Source organism: Parus major, chromosome 1A, assembly GCF_001522545.3.
Source record: "Parus major isolate Abel chromosome 1A, Parus_major1.1, whole genome shotgun sequence".
Taxonomy (NCBI): Eukaryota; Metazoa; Chordata; class Aves; order Passeriformes; family Paridae; genus Parus; species Parus major.
In genome coordinates, this window is record NC_031773.1 from 53,374,216 (window position 1) to 53,395,410 (window position 21,195).

The 21,195-nt window shown below is 37.1% G+C and overlaps 1 protein-coding gene across 5 annotated transcripts in view; it reads right to left on the bottom strand.

Moving 5' to 3' along the window:
- The window catches only part of MYBPC1 (myosin binding protein C1), a 69,915-nt gene that overhangs the window by 25,640 nt on the left and 23,080 nt on the right, over positions 1 to 21,195 (bottom strand). For 4 of the 5 annotated variants that reach the window (XM_019006651.1, XM_019006650.1, XM_019006649.1 and 1 more), the window contains exons 3-13: positions 19,965 to 20,006; positions 14,007 to 14,042; positions 13,330 to 13,365; positions 10,931 to 11,035; positions 10,264 to 10,412; positions 9,783 to 9,900; positions 8,944 to 8,995; positions 7,291 to 7,347; positions 3,576 to 3,742; positions 2,338 to 2,470; positions 692 to 816 (exon numbers count right to left, since the gene is read on the bottom strand). In XM_019006651.1, coding sequence (XP_018862196.1) covers positions 692 to 816; positions 2,338 to 2,470; positions 3,576 to 3,742; positions 7,291 to 7,347; positions 8,944 to 8,995; positions 9,783 to 9,900; positions 10,264 to 10,412; positions 10,931 to 11,035; positions 13,330 to 13,365; positions 14,007 to 14,042; positions 19,965 to 20,006 — 1,020 coding nt within the window. The remainder of the gene's footprint in view (positions 1 to 691; positions 817 to 2,337; positions 2,471 to 3,575; positions 3,743 to 7,290; positions 7,348 to 8,943; positions 8,996 to 9,782; positions 9,901 to 10,263; positions 10,413 to 10,930; positions 11,036 to 13,329; positions 13,366 to 14,006; positions 14,043 to 19,964; positions 20,007 to 21,195) is intronic. The other variant, XM_015627478.1, reaches the window with a different exon arrangement.

Genomic DNA, 21,195 nt, shown 5'->3' on the forward strand with positions numbered 1-21,195 from the left:
AGAAAGAATTACAGATTTACAGTCTGAGAGGGAAAACCAAGTGAAAGAGGTTTTCTAAATCATGCTGTAGAAGGGAATATTACTTTCATATTCCAATATGAGTATCAGTGCAGCCTTTTCTGCCCTAAATCTGAAAATTTGTGGCTCTTTAGAATGCTAGTAGGAAATTTGCTCAATAAAAGTAACATTTCTTCATATTGATACCTGTTTTGCTTTGATAATCAACACCGTGGGAGCAAAGAGAGTGAAGATGTGGCCTCCCATTCATAACTGTTGATTGAGTCTTCCCTCAAATCAGTGCAAATGGAATGAAAACTGGCTTCTAGAAAGTCTGATCTGAGGGCACTTGGACAATATCAGACTCCTCAGGTACCAAGTGTTGTGTTGGGGAAGCCACTGCTATGACACACGGGTCTCCAAAGTGGCTTAAAATTTTGAAGCCTCACTAGTTCCCAAAGCACAGTATCAAGTCAACTATATCCCCATTTCAGGGTTTTCACTAAGCTGCTAAATGCAGGATGAGGAAAAAAAAAAAATGGCCAGGGATCACAGAAATACCAAGTAATCCTAACAGCTGCTAATACAAATTCAAATATATACCAAACCAGATCCTCCCTGTTCATCTTTGTTGTTGCCAAAAAAGCCACATAAATTTAGGGCAGGTGAAACAGCATCAAGCTGACATAGTTACCTCTCACAAACAGTTCTGTGGAGCATTTCTCATCACCAGCTGTTACGTAATAGCGAGCATCATCTGTCATTGTACAGTTATTGATGAATAAAATTCGCTGGTTTCCTTTGTGCTCAAAAATGTATCTGGACAAGAATGCAGCAAAGACACATTAGCACAACTTCTGGACCCCTTTTTTTTTATGTAGAAAATGTTGTAGGGATTTTTAGAGGCAAAAAACTCTGGGGTTTACACAGTACTGGGAAAATCGTCACTGGAAGCAATTTCCAAGTTTCAACAGAGCTGTCATAGACTTCTAACAAAAAAGGAGCTGTGGTGTAGATTGACAATGAGTTGCTTCTGGCTTGTTCAAGATCCCAGGTCTGGGTGATATGAAAAGAATAAATTAAAAAAAGAAAAAGAAGCTGGAGTCGAATGATGGCAAATAAAATGGAGTCTGAAACTCTAGATGAGTAAAGCTGAAAATAACCAGTAAGAGGACACCATCACTCATTCCAACATTTTTGTGAGGTGTAATAATAGCCAAAGTTAAGAAGTTGATATTATTGGTTGGCCAGATGGTACAAGATATCAGTAATGGGATATGGGGTTTTGGTAATGGGATATGGAGCCTTTCACCTTTATGTCACCAGTTTAGATCTGCTCCAGGTTTGTAATGACCAAAGCTCGTTAGCATCTGACAGCTGCTCCAGCAGCCTGGTAGAAATGCACTGGAGCCCTCAATTCCAGCCTCTCCTGCTACAGAGGAATCCACAGAGCTGCCTGCAATGCAGGCAATATAGAGGCTAAAGAAAAGGTACTCTATTATCCATTTTCTTGTCAATCATGAATTTTAACCAAAATCCTTTATTGATTTGAACAGAATGAAAGAAATCTGCCTCATTTCTGCAAAAGGCCTTTTGTTAATCACTGATTTTTTTAACTGGTCAGAAGAAAAATTTTCTAGGATTTTGTGCTGCTGAAAAACATTTGAGGTACATTACATTTTTAAGCACATCTTCCCCATGTGTGTCTGACTGTGGAATGGGGTCTTCTTCACTGGGGTACAAGAGCTGGTTGTGCCCACAAGAAGTATTGGGCTCAGCTTCCAGGCATTGCTCTACATGAGCTCAAATGTCTGCACCTGCGCTTCTTTTAGGAAAAGCCAGGGAATAAACTGATATGCAGGTACACTAGACATGTTGTTCTTGACTGCTGGTGAGGTTGTTAACTTCAGAGTGTTAACAGAGTAGTGGAAGATGGGAAAAACCCTTTTCTCGGTTGGTTTATGGGCCAGGTGGGCAAGTGTATGATGTCAACATCTCTGCTCTTAGCACACAATTACCATAGAAAGACACAGACACAGGACCAAGGACAAGTGGTTTATATACTGGTAGTGCTTCCTGATTTTTGAAAAACTACTGAGTAGGTAGGACATTGTGCTACTTTTTTTGAGAATCTCTAAGACTTTTGTCTTGAGACAAAGGAGACAACCTATATTCCATTTAGCCTACAGTGGACTTTTCTGGGTCATGAGCATACTCTCCACATCTAATGAAATTCGGAAATAAAATTGGCGCAACTTGAGCAAAGAGAGAGATCCATGCAGCACACTTGTCAAGGGAGTACATGTGTGTTGATTTTATTGCTTATATAAGATCACTTACTTTGCACTTGGTCGTATTTCTTGGCCATTTTTATACCACTTGAGTTCCACTGTTGGATCTGCCAGCTCCACCATGAATCTTACTTTACCTCCTTTGTCCACCTGGTATGCAGGATCAAGGCCTTTGGCAAAAGCTGTTGTGGAAGTCAAGTGTCATTTTAACACGAGATCAGAAAACAAGAATATGGATTCTGAAATGACATTGCATGAATCTCATCAAAGCTGTCAGAATATTTGCACACAAAGTTATGCATATTCTCACACTGGTCTGTATGGAATAATCTAGAAACATTAGAAGCACAGAGCTGTACAGATCTTGTTATCCTGACCAACTTCTAGCTGATATCTCTTCAAGGCTTTGCAGTGCAAATAGGACTGGGTAGGTGCATCAAATGAAACACATAAATAAAAATTAATGTGTAGTACCATAAGATATGTTATGATGGGAGGTAATGGATGAGGAGAGAGGGTGTACCAGGCAGCAGGACTGCAACTGGATTTGAGGAGGACTTCACCTACAGAGAAGGGGTGCTTCCAGGAAACCAGTGGCACAGCACATGCATGTACTGCATTCTGTTCTGCAATGCTGTCCAGAAACAAGCAGATGTCACAAGAGTGTAATGGGCAGTGTGCTGCATTTATATGCATGTGCAAACATATTCTGTGGCATAGACGTGTATTTTGTACACACACACACACATACACACACACACACACATATATATACATTTCTGTATGTAATCACAGCTCTCATACTGTTCAGCAGGGTAGATGGGGAAAGACAGGCCTGAATGTCCTCACCCAGTGCAGTCCAGGGTGGAGGGTCTGTAGTACAGCTGGGATTTCTGTGCAATGGAGATTAAGTGCAAAATGAGATTATGAAGAGCAAAGACTGCATGTGTTTGGAGCGACCTCTGTTTAGAGCAAAAGATATTGATGGTAACACAAGGTCTAATTTCTGAATTGTTTGATTAGGTAACACCTTTCCACATACCTGGGGGATATTGTTCCAGATGGAACCAGTGTTTTTCTGAAGGGGAGGGATGCTTTAGGTAAGCACTGAGTTGGATAAGGTGTTTACACTTCCACCATGAACCAAAGCTGCCTTCTGAATAACTCCTTGCAGGAATGAGCTGTGGTGTGGACGTTCCCTTGTGTGGAAGTGAGGCACGTTTGGGTTTTCAAGGTGAACCGTTGTGTGTGACTAAGGAGCTCAGGAATATTCTAGCACACCCATACCTGCACTCTTCTTCACCTCCCTGCGCATGCGCTTCAGCCGCTTCAACATCCCCCTCAGGTCGGTGATGCCGTACTGGAAAGCAATCTTCTCGTACTCGCTGGGATTCGCGTTCTTCAGGAGATCCCACACGTCCACCTCAGGCTCTTCCTCTTGCTGTTTAACTTCCCTGATGTTAGCAAAACAAAATTATGGGAGAAGAGATAGTGAGGCTTTATCAAACCATAAAAAATAGGCGAAGCTGAATCATGGTGAGGCTAGAAATGCTTTGATCAAAATTTGAAGGCTGCCATCATATTTTTTTTATTTCACTCAGTATGACTGTAGTAACTCAGAATGATATTCACATCTTGCTTTACTCTTCTTCAAGGCAGAATTTGAACGCAAGTTTTAATTTGTCCTTTTCTGATACAATCAATTATGAGAATTTTTATGTTGCTTCAATGCTTAAAAAAAAATACAGTTTGAAAATGTAATAGTATAAAGTCTAATCCCACTTAAATCAGTTTTATCTGCTATAACTTGAGTGGAATCAATCACAATTTATGATGGCACCACTGAATCTCATTTGTACATTTCAAAATTAATAAAAATGTTTTCAAGCCCTGAGTCCCTGTAACTGCTTCTGGGGGTGACTGGCATTGGACATTGGAATACAGGGGAATCTGTGTCTGTTTATAGTTATACCAGTGCTTCTCAGTATTACTTAAAGTTGTCAAATGAATAGGAACTGGAGATTTCCACACCAGCTTAGACTTGAAGGATGGATCTGTTCTCTTCCATGTATATCTCAGTCTTAAGAGCAGGAAATGTTTTCAGAAGCCTGTGTGAGGAATCACCTTTACAAAGAAGTTTCAATACTGTATTTATTATCTGTAACTCCAGGCTAAGACGACCAATAAAGAGAAGTATAATTATTTTCACAATGGCAGGCATTAAATGATAGAACAATGGAAGCATCCTAAAAGAAATTATAATTTTTCAGACTGACAATTTAGCTCAAAAAAGTGAACTGCTAGAACAATACTGGAATTGAAGAAGAAATCTAAATTTCTCTTCCTGTAAATTATTTGGATCAGACCAGGATAGTTCCAATTTGATTTATCTTGTCTAACAAAATCACTACTTTTGAGAAATAAAAAAAAAATACCAAGCTTTGCAGCGAGGCACTGTTTAGAACTGAGCTTTATGGATTCTAAAAGAGGATTTTCTTTGACATGTACAGAAATAGCACTGAAGATCCCTGAAAATCTCTGCGTGGTTGAATGAGGAAGGACAGAAACCACACTGCTGTTCAGTCCAGGATGTTTATTAGATTTTCATAATGTGTCTGTTATTTTAAAAAGTAAGACAGGTTCTCCCTGAGTAGTCTTTCAAATACAATAATTCTGAGACAGCAGTGTAAGTTTGACAACCTCAGTTGTCAATGCAATTTTATATTTCATTCATTTATCTGTGCTCATGCCTTCCAGAGGGTGACTGTACCGTGAACACAGCTGCCACTTCTATGAAATTCCTCCTGCATGGGGGCAGCTCAAGATCAGCCCTTCCAGTTAGAAACATGAAAAAGACCTGTAAAAGCTGAGACCCACCCCTATGGGGCAGCTCTGTCCTTTCCCAGGACTGGCTGCTCACCAGTGTCTGCCCATGCCAGAGATGGGCACTCTGTGGGAATCAAAACAGAGCTCCCCTTAAAACCAGGCAGCAGCTGGGAATGAGGATCCTGATTTTCAACCAGACTGAAAGACTCAATTCCAGACTCATTTTCCTCCTGCATAACTGGAGAACAAATTTTGATGCTTAGAGCAAGCCAGTTTTGGTCTGAGACCTCAGTAGTTTGAGCTGAGGCCAGAGGCCAAACAGAGCATAGTATTTCCTAAGCAGTCTGACCTTGCCATGAAATCACTTTCATATCTCTTTGTGCAATTTTGTTGAAAGATGTACTTAAAAAAAAAAAAAAAAAAAAGCCATCAAGGACCTAAATATTTGAGTGGTTTTTAGATCTTGTGCCTCTTGGAATTTCATGCTGCTACTAATCCACTGCATTGACAAAGCATATCCAGTCATGGTGTGGCGTACTGAGATAAGACTTGATATGTCTGCCTGCCAACCAGCAGAAAATTAGAAAATAGACAGTATATTGATTCTATGCATTTAGGTTTGTTTTGTTTTTTTTTGAAAAAAAACATGTTTCAAGTAGTATGAGCCAAAAAGGAAAAGTTCTAGGTCTTTCCTTGGTCATACAACCAAAAAATAAAAGAAAAAGAATGCACCTCCAACATTGCCTGTCATAAAAATTGAAATGAAACCATGGGTTTGTCTTCATAATAATGGATGCTAATATCCAAACACATGGATATTAATATCCACACTGTGGCTTAATTAACAATTTTATTAAATTAAGCTCAGAAATATGAGGTTGCATTTCAGGGCCTGAAGCATGGTGAACCAATTTGACCAAAGTCAAATAATGGTGTCTAAGAGCTAAATATTTGCTTTATCCATTAAACACACAATTGGTATACCATGTTTATAAGGTTGTACAGTATTTGTCTTACAGATCTTAAGAGTTAATTGTTAGTAAAGTGGTAATGTCTCTTAAATCACATTTATCTTTCCACAAAACCACCAAGAACTCTTGCATGCAATTCTCATGTTACTCCTGAAACACCACACAGGCAGTCATGAGAACTGGCATGGCCAGTTTTATTAGTAGGGTGAAAGAACAAACTGAAGGTCCTAATTAGGGATGAGAAGATTGAAAAACCAAAGACCTGGTGGATGAGAACTGGTCCAAGTAATTCTTTGCCTACTTTCAGCTTCAGCTTTTCCTTTGTCCTTTAGTTGCTTAAACACTATCCTCACCCTCATAGCTGATGAGCCCATTGTGACCTTTTAATGTAATTAACACTGCTGATTTTCCTCTTTCAGAGTAAGTGGTAGATGAGATAAAGGATGTAATTCCTTTTCCAGTTCTCTGTGATCAGCTGCCATTGATTTCCATGGCATACAGAATTTCTCTTCTTGATTTTAAAATATGATATATTGTCTTCATCTGGTGAAAGACTAAACTGGGTTTAAGATCTCAGATAACTAGAGACATAACTATCAGAACACCAGATTTTCAAGGCAAGTCAGAGAAACATGTGCCCCAGTTTTTCTCCATCAAAACATTTGAGTTAAATAAAACATTACTGAGCATTTGTGTGTACATATTAAAAAAAAAAAAAGCTACAAAGAATTATACCAATATCTATGACTTGAAAACATGATACATGATTTTTTCATATAAGGATGGTTATAAAATCAAGTGAAGATGTACCCACAGATATAAATTTAACCCTTTCAGTTTTTTTACAGTTGCACCAGACTCAATTTTCTGTACTGCTCATCCCTGTGTAGGAAATTTGCCCCCCCTGCCTTCCATGCAAACACAAAATAAATAGCAAATGAACTAAACATTATTGGCCCCTTTAGTCTGAGGCTCACTTTTTTCCCCAGCGCACTCAAATCTGAGGTTTCTTTTCTGCACACTTAGAGGTAAAATTCACTGAACATTTACATATTATACTACGAGAATAATAACAGTTAGAAACATTAAAAAGTTGAAAGGTCACAAAATTCTTAAGGAGTTATTAATGCTACACCTGACTGTTTCTGTGTGCCAACCTAGAGGTTTGCAATCCACACCTGCTCACTGCATCACTTGGTTCTCACCTACGTTTCAGGAGACCACTAAAGTCAAGTTCTCCTGCATCCTCTTGTCCTTCACCGCTGTTATTAACAGAAAAAGATCAAATCTTTGTTTAATACAGGAAGACTTAGACAACAAACATTGCAAACGCTCCACAGTTCTCATACACTCAACATTGTCCAGACACACAAACAATTGTATAAAATCAACACAAACTTGTATGCTTTTTCACACAGATTGTGTTTCTGTGGGCACTTGTGAAAAATAACACAAAGGTTTGTATTGCTTCTTCTTATACTTTGATGGCAAATTTTTGTAACTGAGTACATAAATTTGCCTAGGTTTGTGTTAGATTTCAGTAACACAAACAAATGGGAGCTAGACAACACAACCAGCTTTGTTTTTCATTTCCGTAGTGGACAAAACAAAGGGCTTGTGCTGATCTCTTTCTGTGAATACAAAACAAGGATTTGCATTGCTGGGTGATGCTTTTAACAATGCATAGCTCTGTCAAATACTGATTGAAAAGTACTTAACCTTAAAGATTTAACATCTCTCTAAATGAAAGGAGAAAACAGTTATAAAAAAGAATAAAACAGTACATGGTCCTTTTCTACAGATAGAATCACAGTTCTATGAAGGTGCATTTCTTTCTGTGGTGTGATCTTTAGAAGAATTACCTTATCATAGAGCACATATAGACAAAAGAAATGCCCTAAATATTTTTAAAAAGGGAATCTTAACTGCAATGAAGCCAATGTTTAATCAAGAGTTTACATGCAAGATATTACTTAAAAAACCCAGAAAATACTGAGATATCTTTATCTGCTTGGGCTGACTAATTACTTTTTTATTTAATTATTTATTTTTTTTAAATTTAATTTTATTTTATTATTGGGCTGACTATTATTTTTAAAAATGTGCTGAAGAAGGAAATGCACCTTGAATGTAGTATCTTTTGTATTTATCATTAAATTAAAGCTCTCTAAATAAAAGCAATTATTTCTCAATTAAAACTTTACTTGTAAGTTTTAAAACTGCATTCATTATCTGTTTGTGAAATATTTTCATTCTATATATTTTTTATATATTTCATCACAAAAAGATGACACCTATATTGGTTAGAATTGCTATTTTATCAGAAAGGTAACAAACCTTAAGACACAATGCGTTATCTTACATTCTGTACTATACTATTTGCTGTTTTCCCTTACTGATGGTATTTACTTTTTACTGTAAGGTAAAAAAGCCAGATCCTTTCTTCTTGAAATCAGTGAGAATTTTCTCTCTGCTTTTAATCAGTGCAGGATTGGGACCAGGAACTTTCATATTGTGGCTGACAGCTTTCAGGAAACATGCAGTAGAATATTTTAATGAATGAAAATATATTTTTAAAAACCTCCAAAGAAACATATATTTAATTGACCTAAATATTCAATCTTCCTTTAAATTAATGGCACTTGTAATTTCACAGTAGGGGTATTTAATACTGTATGTATGATCTATGTGTTGTAACTATCTCATTTTACCTACCAGAAATTACTCTAAATCCCACTTCTTTAATCTATATTTACAAAAACAGTTTTATAAAGTACTTGATACAATTGTCTGACACAAGTTCTATGCATGCTACCAGTATCCATTACCGAGGAGCTTGATAGGATCACTGAAGTTACCTTCTTTTGAAAGCAGATCTGATGTCAATGGATGGAGCAGCTTGGGAAGATTCTATGAAAAAATGGTAATATGGGAATTAAAAACATAATTGGAATCATTTATGTAATCAATGTGACTTGGAATATGAAATTTGTTCAGTTTCCTGATAAGTGACCCCCTTTGGCATTAGGTTCTGGTTTCTGCAAAGATGCTCAGTGCTAAGCATACCATTTCTCTGAAGAACTTTCTGCAGTTCTGAGAAGGAGATCTGTTTCTCTGATGTTTCTCTCTATTCCCCTTCCAGCTTTATTCACAGGCTCTGGACTTTTTGTCTCTCACTTCCTATGCTTTCTTCCCTGCTGGCATCTTTCAGCATCAGAGGAAGGAGACAGAGACAGTCTCCTCCACAGCTACAGACTCACACTGATTTTTGGGGCAAGGTGGGATCCCCCTTGTGTGAATTACTCCTTTGGGACAGCCTGAATCAGATTAAAAGGTTCTGATCCACAGCCAGTGAATGGATGGAGCCAGGCTGACCCCCACCTTGCTGACCTCTAAGGACACACACAAAGCCCTGGGTTTTGTGTGCCAGAGCCCCATTTAAGTTCAATGCTTGTTTTACCTGCCAGCTTTTCTAATTCTTGGATAAATATCTCACATGGAATCTATTCCAGTATTCATTTAGACAATAAATTACATTCACAAGAAAATTCTCTGAGCTCTATGCTAAAATGTTCACTTCCAGCCTCATTTCATTTAAAGAGTCTGAAAAAATGAAGTATAATTTCAAATTAAAAAAAAATAATAAAAAAGAGAAAGAAATCCTTATAAATATTTACAGATACAAATGGAACCTTACCAGTGACTTCAAGGTCAAAAGAGCAGCTATCAAATTTGTCCTTATAAGATACTTCACAGCGATAGTTCCCTGCATAGTTTTCCTTAGCTTTGATGATCTGCATCTCAAATGTGTGAATCTAAAAATCAAGCACATTTGTTGGTTAATGTGGGGGATGCATTTGCACAAAGCAGGAGTTAAAACATGAGTCTTTCAGACATGCACTAGAAACAAGGAATAACTCAAATAATGGGCTCTGAAAAGAAACTGGAACCCAAAAATGGCATCAGAAAATTTTGATTTTTCCACCATTATTTGTCCTGGGCAGAAAAGAGAGAGCAGAAAATCTGCTTCTGCAAAGGGTCAGAGATCACTCCTGAAATATGTGTGGGTAAGTCAGGGTTAGACTTCACTGCTCTTGAACTTCTACCTGTTGTCTTAAACTGACCTCTAAGCTCTCCTTGGAGCTTTGCCCCCATAAGAAGGAAAAGTAAAAACACACCTTAGTGTGGCGCTCGAAGGATTCCTTCAGCTGCAGGTGCTTCCCTGCTTTACTGGCCAGATCCATCCATTTCCCTTTAAACCACTTAACATTTGGCTTTCGGAGAAGATCTTTGGCTTCTACTTTGGCTATAAATGTAATGTTCCCACCTGTCAGAAAGAGAAGAGAATGATGCAGCTGTTGAAGAACATGTGGTCGGTCAGTTGCATCTCTACAAGTTTATTTCACTTCCACTCTATTCAGCCTCCCTGGGCTCTACCACAACCTTAAGAGTCAGAAGGAGTCACACAGACTATGAAATACTGCAGTGGTGCAGAGGTTAATGATTTTGGGTCTGGAAGCCTTCTGCTGCTATCCTGAATAAGACCTTCGTGATGTATCAATAACAGTAGAGCCAACAGTATCACAATAACCAGCTTTCTTCTCCAGAAACTATACATCTTACCATTATGCTCAGTAAATTATTAGATTTTGAGCTTGTCTTCAGTTAAACAATTGGGTTTTGCGTCTCTCCATACATCCCTTTTGCCTTTGGAGCAGAGTTCACCTCCAGCTAAAACCAGAGGCAGTATTTGCAGCTGAGGGCAGAACCTGAATCTGTACACACCATTCCCAGCTCAGCCTCTGCCTCTGGGAGTGGCTTTTGGTTTCATTTGTAGGCACTCACCAACACTCACTGTCCCACTCTGAGGTTTCTCGACGAATAAAGTGTCTCTCTGGGAGTCATCGCGTTTTTCTGACTCTTCTGGAGCTCCTTCTCCAAGAGACCATACTGAGATGCAGAGAGAGGGGGAAACATCAGTCATCTGAGAGTGTTTTACTCCCTCCAAAGTACACTTACCTGAACTTCCTAAACTCTCTAGCCCTAGCATCTTTCTCTTCAGATGTCCTGAAAGACATGTAAGCTTTTGTTCACACTGACATCCATTGCTTGGCTGTCACATTGTGTACAGCTCCTGCAAGACCTCTACCTCTGTGGTGACAGAAAATGGAACTATCAGGGAGGAGGAGAGGGGATCCTGATCAGCCAGGATGGGCACTGAGCAACTTGAATGGCACCAGCATTCAACCATGAGTGCTTTACAGAGGCGATGCACAAAGGTCAGCTCTTTGTTTTTCAGAAGAGATGGAGGTTCTGAAAACACAAACAGCCAGAAGCACAAAAATCCCCACATTTGATTCGCAGTTTCAGTAGATCTCTCTCAACCCAAACTAAGTCCATTGTACAAGCTGGTTCCTCCTCCATGTCTGCAAAGTAGGGTAAGGATGAAGCGCAATTCTGAGCTTTCTTCTCTGCCATGACATTAGCATTTGGGGATTGGTCAATAGAATTTGACCTATTTGAATAAAATAGAATTTGGGGATCCTGCCATGTGAATTTTATGTGATATTTTATGGAAAAAGTAGTTTGTCAGATGCAAAAGATTGTGCCATATGCTCAGACACAGGAGCTTCTCTTCTGGAAGCTGGGACTTTGGAACTGAAAAGGAACAGCAGTACTGAGAGAAGCAGCAAATGAGTGGTGTCCCCAGGGCAGAGCACTGTACCAGGATAGTTGTGTGTTTCTGGTCTTCCTGTTTATCTGGACAGCTCTGGCTTTGTGCCATGACATTACATCTTGGGTAAATCCATGGTCAAAACAGATTCCTAGCAGAAAGTGCAAGGAGAGTGAGGCAGTGAATGTCTGTTTGTTTTCAGCTCACTTTCTGCAGAGAGGCAAAGCATGTGTCTCACATTCCAACCTGCAGTCCAAAATGACACCTCTCTGTTTTTTGAGGAGTTAATGCAAGTACAGAGAGGAAACTAATTAAAGTTGGAGGTCAGAATAGTCTTTCTGATATGTACTGATTACTGCTGTGGGAATCTTTTCAACTCATGAAAATTCCTACCACCTACAAATGCAACACAGCTCATGGCAACCATGGGAAAACGTAAACAAATTGGTTTTATTATCCTAAAGTCTATTATGAATTTTAAAAAGGTATCAAAATGCTAGATAGCTTTGCTATAAAATCTTTTTGTTTCAGTCAATTGTGGATAGTGTGCCTAGCATCTCTGTATCTGCCTGCTTGTACAAAATTTCTCACAGGTAAAGACATTAATGTTTATACACACATGTATGTACACATATATAGACACATACATGAAATGATTTACACAGACATAAATGAATGCAAATATATATAGATACATATCTATATATACTCTCTATAATCTAAATAATCTAAACATTTAGATTACACCACAACATGAGAACAAGTGAAGGTTATTGGTGGGAAGAGGATGAAGTGATGATAGTACAGGATCTGGTCACGTGCAGTAACAAACCTAACGTGCCACAGGATGATATGGAAAAAGGATATTAATAAATGGGAAAAAGCTTACAGAGAGTCATTAATTTGGTACCACATAAAAGATCACCTAAGTATTATCATGGCCTTTAGATATTAACATTTTCCTATTTATTAAACAAACAGAAGGGAAGGTGGGATTGACGCAGGCTGGCATAGGCTGCTATGCCAGGTCTATAACCATGGTTGAAGTACCAGCTGCTCATTTTGTTCCAGAGGCTGCAAATCCTGAAACCACGAGAGTGGGTGCAATGTGCATTACCTGCCAGGGTAGGAAGAAAGAGGTTATGATGGTTTTGCTAAGTTTTCCCCACCGTCCTTTGAGGTGTGAGAAGAAGCCATTCTCCTACAGTCTTCTGGGACCTGTGTGTGGGATTTGGGTGAGGCTGAATGTAGGAGTGGAATTCCTGTAGGCTGAGGAGGAATGGAACAGCCATGTATCTATCTATACAGAAACAGATATAGATAGATAGGTATGTATGTATGTGCCAAGTGCTGCTATACGTGTCCTGCTCTGCACAGCACAGCCCTCTCTCACTCCTGGTCTAGCTGCTAGAAACCTATTTGCTCCGGTACTTTGAAGCATTTCAACAGCTATAGTTTGCTACTGTCTAAACAATGAAAATAAAGTATTATCTTTTAAAAATAAAATCTAAACAGTATTTTTATTATTTAATTTTGGGAGTGTTTCATCATGTTTCTCAGGAGGTCTCACCTGAATCTTTTCTTTCTGCTGGCTTAGACATCCCATCTGAAAGGGAAGAGCAATTTTGATGACACCAGCTCAGAGACCACAGCTTAACTGACCTCAGATCACTGGGATTTTAAGAACATTGATTCTTCATACAAAAAAGATTAGACTAAGTGTTTGGGACCATATCCATGAGGAACTACTTGAATACCAGAAAAAAAGTGAACAGCTAAGAAAAAACCCCAGAAATCTTCACAGCTCTTCTCTGGGAAGTCTAAATTAACTCAGTTCAAGACTTTCTTTGGAAAGGTTACATGAGGCTGATGATTTTTCCATGATTTGTGTAGTTCCAGGTAATGGATTAAATTCTGTTCTTCAATATTTGTCTGAGGGACAATATTTTGATTATTTAAAGAGTATCCCTATTTACCTGGAGTTGCTTTTGGATCTACTGATCAACATTTTACCTTCCACTGGGAGATCCACTAAAGACCTCAAGACAGGATTGGACAGGGACTTAGCTGATATAAGGGTCTTGTACTTCTGAACAGACATTAATAAAATATAGGGCACTATACAATTTTTTCTAAGTCGTTTGTTTTGCGTTCAGTCTGCTGGCCTGGACTCTTTCCTCATTCATAGTCAAGAGAAAAATGCATACATACATACATACACACTCAAAGCACTATCACAGTCCTAACCTGCCGGTGGAGTACTAACTGAGGTGTCATCTTCATCTGTGAAAAGAAATACAAATGAAAAAGCACATGAAGAAACTGAAAGCACAGGCGGTCATCTGCTTTAAAACAACTACATGAAAATGTAAAACCTGCAAAAGAAAGGGAAAAAATAAATTGCAATACTCAGGAGCATTCACAATGGAAGCTTCAAACTGATGAGGAAAGCTTTGCATAATTCAGTAGCTGAAATGGTCAACCTTAATGTTTCAAGCAAGTAAAAAACAAAATGAGATGTGGACTGTGATCTATGATTAAATCATGAGTTTATATGAGAGCTGCGGAGTGATTCTGTTTGTTAGAGATGTAATCCACAGTAATTACAATAAGAAAGCCACAATGAGATGAAGGAGAATCACATATCTAACCTGAGGAAGATGTCATTTCTCTGATGACCACGTCTGCAATTAAAATGTGCACCACATATGCATTCAACATTATTAAATCAAGATATGAAAAAGTTAAAACTAGTCCCCTCTATTTATATACTTTGTAATTTCTATACTATAATATTAATTTAAAGTGCAAGGAATACACAACTCAGTTTTTCCTCATATCAACAGAAGAATAATTCTAAACAAGGAAAGAACCATTATCACCATGCTGGATTTTCCTTTTGATCACACTAAAAGTTGACTGTCATGAAATACAAAAATCACAAGTAATTGTTGTCCAGGTATTTTAGAATATTTAATCATATAGAATACATTGAGGCGTATATCTATACGAATCAAAACCCTAAAAAAACCATAAAACTGACATTAAATGGAAATAATGTAATCATGATTATTAGAAAACCAGAATAAGACAAAGACCATCTTTACAAGAGTCTCTTTGAATTTTAGATGTTGACTAGAAACCTCAGAGATCAGCTTTGATAAAAATAAGCAAAAAGTCTTGATGTCTTAAAAGCCTAATGGTGAAAGAAAGAAAATAACAAAGGTATCATTTGAAAGACAAAAAAAAATTAGGTATCTTTGGGATTTAATACATAAGTAATATGAAGATAACATGTTTATATATAGTATCAGAAAATAATCTGTAGAACATTTCAAAATGGAGAACAAAGTTAAACAAGAACAGCTTTGAAAAGATATTAACCCACATCTTTAAAGATACTTTTTTGAGGGGTTGGATTTTTTTATATCTTGTATTTTTGTTTCCAAAATGAAATTTTAAATCAGAATTTATCCTTTGATTTTGACCTTAAAGTTATAATGTATCTATCTTTTTTTCAAGGAAAAATGTAATATCTATGACAAACACACATATGAAATATAGTTGCATTTTCATAAACTGGCAATATTGAATTTTTGGGTTTGTTTAACCACTGAAGGTTAATTAAAAATCTGTTAATAGAATTTTCCTACTTCACTATAACGTTTTACTCATTCCTTTTTAATGATTCATCAGCTTCAATTTTAAGATCCCTTGGGAGGAAGATGAGAATTGTAAAAGGTATGCCTACACATGAAGGATTAATGTGTTATCTTCCAAATATCTTTTCTTATTCATAGAGGGAAAAAAAAATAAAAAAAAATGGAAGCATCCTCATGACCTGCATCATCCAATAATGCCAGAAGTAGATGTTGAAAATGCTGATTTTCAGTGAAAGCACGGTAATGATTAAAGTCATGTCAGATGTTTTAACATACTACATTAGTGACTAAATGGCTGCAAGACTATGTGCTTCCACTGCAAATATTTCTCCATATTTCATGAAAGCATTGAGTGTACTTTCAGCTCTTTTTGTCAGTGATGTCACCATTGTGATTGATGATGGCTCAAAGAGCCATTTGGCTGAAAAAAATAATTAAGACTAGCGTAAAACATTTGATGTGATGCATCCTACATGGTGATGTATGATAAGCAAGTTATGAAAGGACCACTCAGATTTCTCTTTCATTTAATCATTTGAAAAACTAAAAAACCCAAAAAGAAGTTATTAGTTTTGCAGAGGGATCACTGGGGTTTCTGAAGGGTAATCTATCATTTTTCAAGCAAAATGTTAACATCAAAGACAAACAAATGAAACAAACAAACATGTCAGAAGTATTAAGATGAAAGCCCAATTGAATGTTTTAGAAATGGAAAGAGTATGAAAACAGTACATGCTGAAGGAATTGTTTTGGTAAATGGGTAATTTTCAATCCATCACTTCCTCTCTCTCTGGCTTCTAGGACAAAATGGACTGACTATTGGTTCAGCAGCTACAGCCAATTCAGTTTCTGTGATGAATTATAGTCTGTGCTAGCAATAAAGTCTATTTGAAGATAACAAAACCAGCAAAAAAAACCAGATCTGTCAGTAGAACCATGATCATTAATTCACTGCCCTTATCTTCTGCAAGTAAACTTTTAATGGAATATATTTTTCAATCTGTTGCATGACGAGAGTTTGGTATGAGGAAATCAATTGATTCATTTGACAGCAGGCTGATAAGATGCATTACTCCATAGAAATCTTTGTTCTTTGTCTGTGGCACACTCTTATTAACATATAGGGTATTTATGTTTCTTTTCCCTGTTTCTAAATGATAACATTAACTGTGGAGTAGACTGAACTTCATCAGGAATAGAACCTTGTTGGATGAAAGAACTCTCCAGATCTCCAAAGAAGCTAATCTAAACACACTTAAACATTAAAATAACCTAAACATTAAAATTTCTGACTGCTGGCACTGCAAATCTAGAAAAATCTGCCAAAATAAAATTAATTCCTGATTCATATATGAGCTGCTGGTATCAAGGATTTTAGACCTACTTTCCCCTGGTCTGAAACATCCCACACAAAATGAAAGTTTCTATCCTGCCATCAGCCAATGGCACTGGCATCATTGACAAACTTAATGTTGTGCAGAAGTGGTGGAAACCCATTAATTGTACATTAATATTTTGTTTTTCTCTTCTGTTGTTTATGCTGAAATTACAGAGCACAGCAAGACTGAGAGTTTCAAATTTAGTTGACTTCAGTTACCAATCTGAGTCCCATCAAGGGGACTTGGCACTTTGGAAATGGCAAATGAAGTATCTAGCCATGGAGGGGAAGTTTTAGTAGGGAGACAAATAGATAAGTGAAACCTGGAAAAATACAAGGGTGACACATGCGATGAACGTTTTAGTAGATGGTTGGAAGAACCTAGAGGAAAGGTATCAGTAAAATATACAGAAATTTTAGTAGCTCTTTCAATGGCTGGATGGCACCTAAAAAAAGGAATGAGCAAATTGATATTAAAATTTTATTATTATTCCAGCAAGTGGGAACAAAATTATAACGTATTCAATCTGTAAGATAATACTAAAATTAAAAGCGAAGACATAAGCATTTAAATTGAATATAAGACAACATAGTAAATTTGGAGGAATTTGTGCTGATTCACTTTTTTTCTCTGAAAATAAAATGGATGATCACACATATTCTGAATTTTTACAACATTATTATATATATTTTTAAACTGGTTAATTTTATGAAAGAAAATTCTATGTTTACTGCTCTGAGCTACCAATATACAGAAAAATAACGATGAGATACAAAGAATTTACCACACTGTTTTTCATTTCATAGCTTTACAATGAACACAAAGGAATATAAATATGTAATTTCACACAGACAATAAGTACTAAAAGGAAATAGAACAGTAAAACAGACAAACAGATAGGTATCCTCTATATTCCTAAGGTCTGTTAATTTTTTCTTAGGGATGAGGTGAAAATGATGGACTATGGGATTTACATGGACTACCAAGATATCTTTCTTAGATGTCAGCACAGTCCCATTCCAGGTTCTTACAGTGTCTCATAAATTATCATCAAACTGGTCACAACTGCTGGCACAAAACTATTGTGTAATTGCTGTGGAATTCAGATATGAATGTTTCCCATCTCCTCATTCAGGGAAGTACCCAAAAAAGCTGCAGAAAGTATTTTACATATAGCTTATATATAAGCTAGCATCTAGCTGGTTCTGTCATAATTTCCTTGCTGAACTGTTCATTTTCAAATGTAAATGGTTTTGGAAAGATTGGAAGAATGGAACCTTTTCCATTTTTGTGAATTATATTCACCATTATAAAGATGATTTTGGTTTTTTCTGGCACAAAAACCTGAAGGAATCACTCAATGAAAATATGTTTTTCCTTACTTGGTGACACTCTGCAATAAAACAAGTGCTGATAGGAACAACTGCACTGTAATTAATTTTTAGAAGTATCACTACCAAGTGTCTGGCAATGACATCTACTTTGCTTTGCAGAGGTGACAGTTTTACTGTAACATGGCAGAAGGTCATCTTCATATTAATAGTCAGACTTTTGCTGGTATTTTTACAGAGGCAACAGCTGCCACCGTGGACTGAAACTGGTAAAAGTTTCCATAGTAGGATCTCAAACAATATTTTTGGTAGTAAAATCCTCCTAGCACTAAAAGATTTCTCTCAGAAGGAACATTTTTCCTCCTAGAAAATACTTGTGTCCTTCACTAAATTCAAAAGAGAAACATAATAATGTGTAATAAGGTAATAGAAGTTTTGGATAAGTTACCTACCATGCTTTCATTTTTATTCACTGAAATGTAGGCTTGTAAGCAGTGAGGAAATCACCATTCATGTTCAGTTTGGGAACAAACATTTCTTTCATATCCAAATTAAAGCAAGCAGAACTAACTGTTGGAATAGCTTGAGGCAAGACCTTCATCTTTTTTCCTATCATTAGGCATGCAAATTATTCTGAATTGCATTTCCATTACCGAGTTGACAGATTTGATTACTCACACAAATTTTGTGTGTCAAAATAATTGCTCAATGCAAAGATAACTGGCAAAATAGCATGCACTGAAGCCTGGTTCAGCATTTTTATTTTCAAAAGGGTATTTGAATCACACATTCTTAGTGTTTATATTTTGACTCTGCTGAGAAAAATAGCCATGCATGCCATTGCCAAATAAATCTGCAAGTATCAAGTATGCATCCAGTCTGTCTAAAAGACAAGATTTTGTTTGGAAGATACCAAAAGCCAGAATACATTTTCAAGCAAGCCATTTCTTGATTTGCCATGAAAAAGCGTAGCCATGCCATATGAAAATCAAGCATTGTGTCAGTTGTAAGCATAACTTGGTCTGGTTTAGCCTTTGATCAGAATTCAGTTAAAAAAAATGGGATTATTCTCTTCAAAATAACCTGATGGGGTGTTTGATTTCTGTTTTGGCAGGGCTTCCACAAAAATTTGGCCCAGTTTGCTCAAAATGTATCCTCCTAACCAGAGGAGCTAGAATATAATCTCAGCAGCACAAAGCTGTGTATTAAAACTGGAACTGACTCTTGCATGTGTTGCTCGTGGAACAGTTATCTATTTGTTCACAGCAGACAGTCCTCAAACACACTTTTCAGAACCTGTAAAGAGCTCAGCTCCTGGGCTCCCAGTGAGGATGGAAAGACGAATGCGCGATTTTTTTGATTTCAGATGAAAAAATCTATGGAGATTTCTGAAAGGTCAAATATCAAGTTTCTGTGGTAGAACAGAAACAGCCTAGAATTACAGTAGGACATTGTCCACTTTATTTAAAAGCAACCAATGTGCACAGCGTCTGGGTTTTAGCAAGCTTGGTCAGGGGCAACATCCAGACTCATTTAAACACAGTTTTATGCTCAAGCAAATCACTTGTAATTTGATCCATTAATTGAACAGTCAATATAAATACTGTTGCTAGAGTATCTGTATGGTTTGCAGAATTTTTGAAGATATTCACAAGTATCATAATTTCCTTGTGCTGGCTAAGTCATGCAGAAAAAGGATCTAGGAAGCCTCACATCACACTTCCGAAATTCAGCACAAAAATTCTGAATTAAAGCTCAAACAATCCAGCATCAGAATAGCATTTAGGAATGTTATCTTTACTGCCCATTTTTATAGTATGGTTCCAGACTTACCTTTACCCTTTTCATTTCCACCTTCCTGTGGTGTTGTTTGTTCTGTGTAGGAAGGACAAGTATAGTTTTGAGAGGATTTTAAAGTAAAAAGAGAGACTTACACAGCATTAAAAAATGCAGGTTCTGGTAGTAGTGGAAAAGCAACATTAAAGAATGATTGATATATGTGTATATATAACATACAGTTGCAATCCCATAAAGCATTTTACATCCTGTGCATACCAATGCAATTTCTGTTTTGAACAAGTCATGTAAGATTGATGCTCCTGGACTCAGTGGAAGAAAAATGCTGGGCTTTTTTAGAAACAGCAGTTGTTAGTCTCTTGTTCTTGGGCAAATTCACAAAAGCTTTTGAAATTAATTACATATCACTGTTAATTGGAAAGACATTGGATCAGACATAAGTTACTGCCACTCAGTTAATCCTTAAGAAAAATTACAGAGAGGGTGTATTGAGGATGTTCTTTAATTCTTTATCATCATCTTCATCATTATCCACATAGTCTTGCCAAGACAACTTGTTTTCTTGATCAGAACTGCCAGTCTGTCATCTACTCTGAGCAGGTGAACAGGAATTATTTTTGATTTCATCTGTATGAGAAAACTCAGAATGTGCTTTGAACAAAACACCAATTTCCACACTTTCTCTGTTTCAGGATTTGATAGGATTCCTGTTGGTTTTGTTTTCCTACTTAATTCAATCTAGAATCTTGTGAAATCATGTGAAATCATGAAGTGTGCTGTCTTCAAGGTATAAACACAATATCCAATTGCCTGTGAACAACGGCTTTCTGTGGCAAACTTACCTGTCAACTGCCTGACAGAACATGGTGATGGTCAATAGACTAACACTGCCAAGATGGAATTAAGAAAATTTTTGTTCCATGGAGAAAACATCTGCAAGAGCAAGCTGATTATCCTGATTTCTTGTTCACATGTATGCAGCCACAGTAACTATGAAAATTAAAGCTGAAACTTAAAATGAAATTTCACATTCTGGTAGCATGACAGACTCATAGATGCTTCTGTCTGGATTCCCTAAATTCCCCAGTTCCAGTTGTCAGGTTGTCCATCTTGGTCAGAAGTTCCTTTTTAATGGGACTTTTGCTACAGTAACACTTTCTTTTCCCAGCAGGAACTGGTATCAGGAGATTGGTAGCAGATGGTAGCATGTCTGCTTCATCATCTACTACTTCATCAGTCAAAGTGCTCCTCACCTGTGGCTTGACAC